The following is a 10,661-nucleotide window of genomic DNA, read 5'->3' on the forward strand; positions in this document are numbered from 1 at the left end:
GGAATGCATGGAGTTGGAAGGGTTCTCTTGGGATTGTGGATTATGTGGAGCTGGAAGGGTTTGGGGTCATGGAATCTGTGGGGAGTTGGAAGGGTTTGGGGTCATGGAGTGTGGGGATTTGGAAGGGTTCTCATGGGATCATGAAGTGTGGGGAGTTGGATCATGGAGTACAGGGAGTTGGAAGAGTTTGGGATCATGGAGCGTGTGGGGAGTTGGAAGGGTTCTCATCGGATCATGGAATGTGTGGAGTTGGAAGGGTTTCCATGGGATTGTGGAGTGAGTGGTGTTGGAAGGGTTCTCATGGGATTGTGGAATGTGGAGAGGTGGAAGGGTTCTCTTGGGATCATGGAGTGTGTGGGGAGTTGTAAGGGTTTGGGATCATGGAGTGTGTGGTGTTGGAAGGGTTCTCATGGGATCGTAGAACGTGGTGAGTTGGTTTGGAATCATGGAATGTGTGGAGTTCCATGGGATCATGGATTGTGGGGAGTTGGAAGGGTTTGGGATCATGGAATGTGGAGTTGGAAGGGTTTGGGATCATGGAATGCATGGAGTTGGAAGGGTTTTCATGGGATTGTGGAGTACAGGGAATTGGAAGGGTTCTCTTGGGATCATGGAGTGTGTGGGGAGGTGGAAGGGTTTGGGATCATGGAATACATGGAATTGGAAGGGTTTCAGATCATGGAGTGTGTGGAGAGTTGGAAGGGTTCTCATGGGATCGTGGCATGTGGGAAGTTGGAAGGGTTTGGGATCATGGAACATGGGGAGTTGGAAGGGTTTTCATGGGATCATGGAGTGTGTGAGGAGCTGGAAGGGTTTGAGATCATGGAGTGTGTGGAACTGGAAGGGTTCTTATGGGATCATGGAATGTGTGGGGAGCTGGAAGGGTTTGGGATCATGGAGTGTGTGGGGAGTTGAAAGGTTCTCTTGGGATCATGGAATATGGGGAGTTGGAAGGGTTTGGGATCATGGAATGTGTGGGGTTGGAAGGGTTCTCATGGGATCATGGAATGCAGGGAATATTCCATCTGGAATGCTCCAATTTTAGGACACCAAAGCCCCTTCCCCAGAATTCCCATGTGCCATGACCAACCCCCTTGCTCCCCCAGATTCCCGTGGCCGGTGTCCAGTGTGGATGACGTTCCCACCTCACCATCCATCCATCCCCTCCCCACCTCCCTGCTCCCGCCCCGCCGAGGCCGCGGGGAAGCTGCTGCACCTCCCCGGAATTCCCGAGGGGCTGCTGGATCCACCTCCAACCTCCATCCTGCTGGGTCTCCAAGCCAAAGGTTCTGCTCCGGCCCCGCTCCCAGACCTCGGGAAGGCCTGCTGGTCGGAAGGCTTTCCCCAGCTTCCCAAACTTTGGGAAGAGCTTGGGCCACAAAGAGGTTGTGCACAAGGTGCTGGATTCTGTGGAAAACACCTGGATGGGACAGGATGAGGATTTGTGTGTCTGGGTTATTTTTTTGGTTGGATTTTCTACCCCAGGGCTTGAGCAGAGGAAAGGTTTTCAAAGGGGAGCTTTCCAAACCTTGGGAAGCTTTTCCCCTCTTCCCTGTGTTTGGTTTTCCTTTGGGCATTCCTGGATTTACAGAAAACACCTGGACGGGACAAGATGAGGATTTGGGGTTTCTGGGTCATTTCTTGGTTGGAATTTTTACCCCAGGGCTGGAGCAGAGGAAGGGTTTTCAAATGCAAAACTTGGGAAGCTTTTCCCCTCTTCCCTGTGTTTGATTTTCCTTTGGGCATTCCTGGTTGGATTTATGGATAACACCTGGATGGGACAGGATGAGGATTTAGGGTTTCTGCATTTGGGTCTCTGGGTTATTTCTTTATTGGATTTTCTACCCCAGGAAGAGTTTTCCAAATGGGACCTTCCCAAAAGCTTTTCCCCTCTTCCCTGTGTTTGATTTTCCTTTGGGCATTCCCAGCTGGGTTTTTCCTGCCCCATGTTCCCCCTGATCTGAGCTGGGCCCAAATCCCTGATCAGGAATTCACTGCCAGGCGATTCCTGAAGGGACAGGAATATCCAAAGGGACAAAAATCCTCTCTGAAAAGAACTCCACACTAATTCCCCCAAAAGCTGCACAAATCCTTTGCCCTTTCCAGACTGATCCTCCAAAGGGCAATGCCAGAGGAGTTTTAATTCCCATCCTGAGCTGCTCCCTTTATTTCCCTGGGGCACTGAGGTTTCTCGGGATTTTGTGGGAGCAAAAACTCCAAAGGATCTTTGTGATCCAAAGTTTGCTTGGAGTCACTTTCTTTAGGATCAGGGGAGGCAGAAGTGCCATTCCCAGGTCACTGAGTCCAGGAGGCTCTGAGGAAAATCAGGATGAGCCCTTTGGAATGGGGGTTTCCATCCATGCTCCAGTTCCAGCATGGATCTTCTCCTCCCTGAAGCTCTTCCTGGGATAATCTGGGATATTTTTTTGTTATCCTTGATTTTCTGGGTGTAAATACATCAGTATTTTATTTTTGTTACTCCTGGCTCTCCCACAGGGAGCAGAATTCCCAGACTGCCAAAAAATGCCGCCTGTCCTCCCAAAAATGTCACTTCTCCTAAAAATCCCACCAAGGTGCTCTGATTTCTCCCTGGGAAGTGGGAGTTGGAGCCTGAGCCCTGATCCAGCATGGGCAGGGGTCAGGGAAATGTTCCCACATGGATTTGGGGAGGATCCCAGGATGAAATTTCATGGATTGGGATGGTGTCAATCCCATTGGGGCTCCAAAGGAATATTCCTTTCTTCCCTTGTCCCCCTTCCATCCTCCCAGGGCTGGAACCAGGCTGGGATAATCCCTTGGAATCCTTGGATCCCACCCTGCCTCCACTGGGCTCTCCTGGCCCATCCCTGATCTTTTCCAAGCTCAATTATCCCTAAAAACCCCAGAGCCCAACCCAAACCCCTGCCCTGCCACGTCCCAATCCCAATTCCAGGCCCCAAAATTCCAACAATCCCTGGAAGCAGAGCTTGGATCCATCCAGGTTCTTGTCCAAATCCCAGGGAATCCTCCCACACCTGGCTCCCACTCATTCCATGGAAAATCCAGGAGAAATTCATATCAGGAGTGCAAAATAAATCCAAAATATTTAAAACCACCCAGGCAGGGAGAAGGGGGAGCTCGACTTTAATGGAATTTGCTGCTTTGGATCCATGAATTCCCTTTTCCTGCTCTTGCCCAGGGAGCCAAGGAAGTGGGAAAAGGGGTTTATCCCATTTTTTTGCAAGCTGGCTGAGATCTGCTCCATGCCATTCTCCATCCTTGTGCCCAGAGGACTTGCATATGGTAAAAAAAAAATATGGGAAAAAGGGAAAAAAAACTAAAATAAAAGGGAAAAAATGAAGAAAAAAGGAAAAAAAAATGAAGAAAAAAAGGGAAAAAATGAGAAAAATGATAAAAAACTACAAAAAAAGCTCAAATCCCTCTTTTGTACAGAGATATATTTTTATTAATTAAAAGTTTGTACAGCTAAAAAATAAATTAAAAAAACAAAATGTAATTTTTTTTTCATTATCGTAGGGAAAAAAGAACAAAAAAAGTAGTGAGAAAAAAAATCAGCTTTTTTTTTGTAAATGTAATAAAGTGTATAAATGGTTTCCATAAAAGTGTACATATGGAATCTCTCCATGCCCCTGGCTTGTCTGCAGAATTCCCAGTTAATTTATCTGTCTCTGTATATGAGGCTTTTCCGTGTGTTCCCAGCGTTCCCTGCGGAATTTCAAAGCTATTTTCGATTTTGGACTTCCAAATAATAAAAAATCTCGATTTTTGCATTGCTTTTTCTTACAGCCCCCTGGTGCTTTTTTTTCCTTTTCTTTCTTTTGGGGTTTTTTGTTTTGTTTTTTTGGGTGGTTTTTCTTTTTTGTGTGTGTGTGGGTTTTTTGGTTTGGTTTGGTTTTTTGTTTTTTGGGTTTTTTTGTTTTGTTTGGTTTGGTTTGGTTTTTTGTGGGGTTTTTTGGGGTGTTTTTTTTGGGTTTTGGTGGGGTTTTTGTGGAGTTTTTTTTTTTGAGCGTTTTTTTGGGATTTTGGTTGGGTTTTTTTGAGGTATGTGTGAATTCCAAAAGTTTTATCCCGGGATTTTCAGGATGTGCACACACCATTCATGCAAGGATGGAGTTTCCCGACTTTTCCAGCACATCACGATTTCAGGAAAGGGGAAAATCCGAGCAGATTGGGTGAATTTGGATGAATGGATTTGGCTTTTCCAGCGGGATTTTATCAGCGATATCCCAGGGGAAAGGAGAACGGGACCCTTCCCCCTTCCCAACCCCCGCATTCCTTTTCAAGGAGCCCCAATTTGCCTTAATGAGGTTTTAATTAACGCCTCCTCTCTCTCCGTGCCCAGTGATTGGCAGGAATTAAGTCGGGATCGAGGAAATTTGGGATGAAAAAGGCCCTGGAGGATCTTTGATGTCCCGCGGCTGCTCCCGTGTGGATTTGATGCTCCCTTGCTTTTTATTTGGCTTTTCAGACGCTTCATCCTTGGATTTATCCTTGGATTTGTCCCCTCCTTGGCTCGGTTTATCCAAAACAAGGGTCAAGGAGGGAGCTGAGCTTTTTTGGGATGGGGTTCCTTGGGATTTTGGGGCAGCAGAAAGGATCCTGCTGGATTTCCATGGATTCACGGGAAGGGAAGGGGATCCAAATGCTTTTGGAGCTTCCCAGAGGAGCTGGGGCTGCCCCATTCCGGGAGTGTTCAAGCTTGGAGCAGCCTGGGATGCTGGGAGCTGTCCATGGCCATGGAATTTTGGTGGAATTGGATCATCCTTAAGGTTCCTTCCAACCCAAACCATTCCAGGATTATTCTTCCTTCCAATTCCCAAAATTTCCCTCTGTATTTGGGGTATTCTTCCTTCTTCCAATTCCCAAAGCTTCCCTCAGTGTTTGGGGTTTAATCCCCAACCCAGGCTCAGCTTTTTTGGGGGCGTTCTTCAGGAGAAAATTCCTCATTTCCCAAGCTTTTCTTTTGCCACCAAGTTCCAGCCCTGGAATCTCCTCCAAAACTGGGATTTGGTGATTTCCAAAGCTTTCCCAACCCCTCTGGAAGGAAAGATCCCAAAAATCTCCCGGATCTTCCAGTGGCTGCTGATTGAGGGAGAGACCAGCAGGGAAAATGGGAGACCTGGAGCTGCCACTGGGAATCTTTTGGGGGAAAAAACAGGGAGAGACCAGCAGAGAAACTGGAAGGAGCTGGAGCTGCCACTTGGGAATATTTTGGGGAGAAAAACCAGGGAAAGACCAGCAAAACCTCCACCAGGAAAAAAAATTCCATGGAGAAAGCAGCAGGACAGGAGCTGGAGCATCCCCTGGGCATTTTTTGGGGGGAATAAAAGTGGGAGAGCTGGAAGGAGCTGGAGCATCCACTGGGAATCTTCTGGGGGGAAAAAACACGAAAGGAACATCAGGGAAATTGAGGATTTCTTCAGGAATATCCCATGGGATTCCTCAGCAGGATCCTTGCCCTGATGGCAGGAGTTGTCTCATTAAAAAAAAAAAAAATCCAGGAGATATTTTTAATTAGGATTTTCTTCTTTGAAAATGAATCCCAATTCCTTCCATCTGCCAGCCTGGAATATTCCAAGCTCCAGTAAAAACAAGTGGGAAACTCCCCATGAGGAGAGTGGAAGTGCAGGAGGGATGGAAAAGATGAAATCATTGCCTTCTCCCACGTGGGATTTATAAAATAAACTATAAATTATATATCTCTTTAATTAAATGTCACTTGAAAGATCACTTTAACTCAGCCTGAGGATGGAGGGATAAAGGGGTGTTAGGGATAATAATAATAATTCTAAATCCAGGAATTATTGCTCCATTTGCCCTTTCCAGCGGCAATTCCAGCTGATTGTGGAACAAATCCTTGGGAAGCCTTGGGAATTCTTGGCCTCTCTCCCATTAAAGGGTGATTAAATTCAGATAAAATCCCCTTCCAAACTGGAAGGGCGTGGTTGGATCTTCCCAAGGGAATTCAGGACACAAGAGGTTAAAAGGGAGATGGCACAGAGGGGAGTTCTGTGCTCCTTTTCCCTTTATTCCCCTTTTTTTACCCCTTTTTTTCCTCTTTTTCCCCCCTTTTTTTTCTCCTTTTTTTCCCTTACCCCCTCCCCTTTTCCCCCTTTTTTTTCCTCCTTTTTCTCCCTTTTTTTCCCCAATTTTTTCCCTTTTCCTTCGCAATTCCCCGGTTTTTCAGCAGGGAGAACACGGCTCATCAGCAGAACCGAGCCACTGGGATTGTAACTATTGATTTTCCCTGTTTTCACCACTTCTCAGTGCCTGGAAAACATCATTGGAGCCAGCACTGGGCACTTTGGGACAGCTTTGGGATTGCAGGCGCTGTCCTGGAGCGTTCCTTTGGAAATCTGCCAGGAAATCTGGCAAAAAATGGGAAAAATTGTTTAAAATCTGTGTTTAGGCACAAAAAAAGAGCTCAGGGTGAGGCTGATGGAGCTGCTTGAACCTGGAGTAGCTTTGCCCTGGATGTGGGATCAGATGGGAGGAGCTGCCACAATCAGCAAAATTCCCAATTCTTTTTGGGAATTCACACTCTGGAAGGCCAAACCGCTTGGAATTGGACACAAATCCATGGATGAACTGCACCACTCCCACCTGCCAGGAGCTGGAGCACCTGGATGCGGCCCCTTGATCCCAGCTCTGAACTTCCCGGCATCCATGGCAGGATGGTCCTTACGGTCCCTTCCATCCCAAACCCCAATTCTTCTTGGGAATTCACACCCTGGGCAGCCAAACCGCTTGGAATTGGACACAAATCCATGGATTAACTGCACCATTCCCACCTGTCAGGAGCTGGAGCACCTGGATGCAGCCCCTTGATCCCAGCTCTGAATTTCCCAATCTTGCTGGAAGCAGCTCCTGCTGCTGGCACTGCCACGCCAGAAGGTTCTGGCTCCAAAAATCCATTCCCTGCTGGATTTGGGATTTTTTTTCCCTCCATTTTCTCGTTGGTGCTGCCATTCCTTCTGCTGGGAATGGAGAGATTTCAAGCAGGAGCAGCTTCATCCCAAACCAGCAGCTCATTCCTCACAGGAATGTCATGATCCCGTGATGGATGAAGGATTCCCAAGCACAACTTGGGAAGTGTCCAAGGCCAGGATGGAAAAACCATGGCAGGATGGTCCTTAAGGTCCCTTCCATCCCAAACCCCTCTGGAATTCTCTGCTGCTCTCAAGGAATGGTTTTAGGGCAGGACGATGCTGCCAAGCTGGGCTGGGCTGGGCTGAGCTCCTTTGGAAAAACCCTTGGAAAACAGATGGGAACAAAATGGTGTTGGCAGCAGAGAGAGGTTTAAGGATATCACATCCCAAATTTTGGCAGCCCGGGGAGGTGACCGGAGCAGGGACAGCTGCCAGGATTTGAGGGCAAGGCAGGGAAAATCACAACAGGAATCTTGGGAATTGGGATTTTGGGAATTGGGGTTTTGGGAATTGGGGTTTTGGGAATTCTTCAGAAGTGCTGGGGCAGAACCCCAACCCCCATCCTCTGCCAAGGCCTGGGGGTTAATTAATGCCACAACAAACCCTCATTAAGAGGCTTAATTAATATTATTTCATTTTCAGAGAGGAGGCAGCTGTTCCCTGCTTCCCATAGAGGGAGGGTTGTGCAGGAATTGTCCTGCAGGGATACCTGGGATGGGATCTGGGGTCAGGTTTGGGTGCAGAGGGAGGGGATCCAACATTCCAGCCACGTCCCCAAGGATTTTCCAAGCCCTCATCCCATCAGCAGCATCCCTGTCAGTGGGCTCCATGGAAGGATGGATGTGGGAAGGTTGGATTTGATGATTCTGGAGATCTTTTCCTACCATCACAATTCCATGGTGCTTTCCATCCCTGCTTTCTGCCTGGGTGCCACCCCTGTGTGTGACACCTCTGTCCCCTCCTGTCACTGCCGGGCCAATCCTGCTCTTCCCCACCTTTAATTTGGGCTCTCAGGATTTTCCAGCCTCATTCCCGCAGCCAATTCCATGGAAATGGATGGAAGTGAATTCCCTGTGACTCCTCGTTCCCTCCTCTCACCCTGCACGAATCTTGGAGCTATTTTGGGCAGAGCATCCAAAATTTGCCCTTTTTTCTTGGAGAAGCTTCCTGAACTTTGGGCATCCTCCTTGTGGACCTGGGAGCACCTTCCTGGTGTTTTGATGGAGTTTGGGATTAATTTATCCCAGATCCTACAACATTCCAGCAGAACAAAACACTTTAAAAACAAAACCCTTTCTTTAGGAGGCAAAAAAATTAAACCCATCAAACAATAATCTAAGAATAAAAATCAGGAATTTTATGGCACCCTCAATAACGAACTCTGTCCTCAGAAGCTCATTTACGTATTTAAGCCCTTGTTTAATATTCTAATTAGCAGTTAATCAGCTATCGAGAGAGAACAAACGGTGATTAGCTCATCTTCACCTCCTCCAGGTGATTTGGGCTCATCAGCTTCGCGAAACTTTCCTGATATTCCTGAATTATTCATGGCCACGGGAATGTCCCGGGGTGGGATTTCAGGTGCATAACCGAGGGGGACATGGTGCCTTTTGGGGAAAAGGATGCTTTGGATGGGATTTGGGGGAAAAATTCCTCGCTGGGAGGGTGGGAAGGGGCTGGGATGGATATTTCAGGGGAGCTGTGGTTGCCACATTCCTGGAAGTGTCCAAGGCCAGGTTGGAACAACTTGGGATAGTGGGAGGTGTCCCTGCCCATTTAATTTAATTATTCCAGGCTATCATTTATCCCAATTCTTCCTCTTTTCCCATAGCTTTCCAAGGAGCTGGGAAACAAAAGAAAGCTCCTGCTGGAGGTCTGGAGGAGGAACTGGTGCAATCCCAAATGATCCTCAATTCCCTTTCCCTTCTTCTCTTTTTCCTTTCCCATCCCACCAAAGACGGGCAGGACGCTGCTCTCCTCCTCCTCTATTCCCAGGGAGCAGATTCTCAAAACTCTTGGAATTAATTTGGAAAGATTCCACCTGGTTTTGCCTGGAAAAGAAGCCCTGCCTGGCCAGGCTTTGGATCTTGAGGTTTGGCTGTCTGGGAGCAGGGATCAGCTGAGGTGACAAGGACTGGGCTGGCTCCCAGGAGAATCCATGAGGCACGAGCAGGTGGGAGAGAGAGAGGCAGGAGCTCCAGACAGCTGCTTCCCGGAATTTTAATTAATTCCCGAGCTTTTTAGCCTTCCCAGACGCCGGCTTTGCCAGGCTCCGGATTCCTGCCGCCTGCCAGGATGGATCAGGAAGGTCAGAGCTGCTCCTTGCCAAGCAGAGCTCCCTCACTGCTGCCCTCAGCGATTTCGGGGAAGCTCTGCTGCCTCTGGAAGGTGCAGGATCAGCTGGAGCAGCGTCCCTGGATGTGCTGGAGCTCACCCATCCCATCCCAGGCTGTGCTGTGTGGGACTGAGGAGCTCCCAAGGATTCCTGGAAACTCCTGGATGCCCAGGATGCTCCACAGGCACAGCAGAGCTTTTCCTGCTCTGTCCTGGGAAGTGGCTTTTCCCTGCTCAGCCCTGATCCCACCTGGAAGTCGCTTTTTCCTGCTCCAGGACCAAAACCCAGCCCCTGATCCTACCTGGAAGTGGCTTTTCCCTGTTCCAGGACCAAAACTCAGCCCTGTTCCCACCTGGAAGTGTCTTTTCCCTGCTCAGGCCCTGATCCCTCCTGAAGTGGTTTTTTCCCTGCTCCGGGACCAAAACCCAGCCCGAATCCCACCTGGAAGTGTCTTTTCCCTGTTCCAAGACAAAAATTCAGCCCGTGATCCTTCCTGGAAGTGACTTTTCCCAGTCCCAGGACCAAAACTTGGCCCTGATCCCTCCTTAAGTGGCTTTTTCCTGCTCCAGGAACCGAATTCAGCCCTGATCCCACTGGAAGTTGCTCTTCCCTGCTCCAGGACCCAAATTCAGCCCCTGATCCCACCTGGAAGTGACTTTTCCCTGCTCCAGGACCAAAACCCAGCCCCTGATCCTTCCTGGAAGTGGCTTTTTCCTGCTCCAGAACATAAACTCAGCCCTGATCCCACCTGGAAGTGGTTTTCCCTGCTCCAGGACCAAAATCCAGCTCCCAGCCCCTTCCATCCCTTCCATGTCTGTCCCAAAAGCGGGAAGGGGTCAAAGGAAGGGAATTCCCCCTTTTCCCCCCTCAGCCCGGTGCCGGGGGATGCTCCAGCCCCTTCCTGAAGGAAATCCGCGTTTTTCGGGAATATCCCAGGCTGGAAGAGCCAATTCCACGGGTTGGCAGCTCCCTCTCGTGGGGAGAAAAGGCAGGAAGAGCTGGGATGTGGCCCAGATGTGTGGCACAGCTGGAGCGGGATTTCTCAGAGGGGTCGGAAAATGGGAATTTTTTTCCAATGGGAATAAAGACACTTTATAGAACTTTTGAGACTTTAAACTTAGGGCTGTCTAATTAGACAGAGACTAAAAAGCCTAACCTAAATAATTCACTAGATAAAGAAGAGAACAAAGAAAAAAATTGCTTTTATGGAGTGTTTTAGTAAGACTAAAAACCTCTTACCCCAACTCAGTTTTTCTCTGAAAAAGCTTTGTTATTTTACCTTTTATTTAAACTTTTCTGTTTCCAATACTACCTCAGAAGCCATCCTGTTATTTTATGTCAACTTCTACCCTCAAAATTTTGCACCGCACCACGGCCTTGCTTAAATCCAAAGAAAT

The 10,661-nt window shown here is 48.3% G+C and overlaps 1 protein-coding gene across 1 annotated transcript in view; it reads left to right on the forward strand.

Moving 5' to 3' along the window:
• The window catches only part of LOC128937656 (CUB and sushi domain-containing protein 2-like), a 142,554-nt gene extending 140,978 nt beyond the window's left edge, over positions 1–1,576 (forward strand). Inside the window, exon 67 of the mRNA XM_054277450.1 lies at positions 1,107–1,576. Within this exon, the coding sequence (XP_054133425.1) occupies positions 1,107–1,136 (30 nt within the window). The 3' untranslated portion in view covers positions 1,137–1,576. The remainder of the gene's footprint in view (positions 1–1,106) is intronic.
• Positions 1,577–10,661: the final 9,085 nt, after the last annotated feature.

This window comes from Melozone crissalis, unplaced genomic scaffold (assembly GCF_028551555.1).
Source record: "Melozone crissalis strain CALT ecotype California unplaced genomic scaffold, PUWL_Pcris_2 ptg000020l_1, whole genome shotgun sequence".
NCBI classification, from domain to species: Eukaryota; Metazoa; Chordata; class Aves; order Passeriformes; family Passerellidae; genus Melozone; species Melozone crissalis.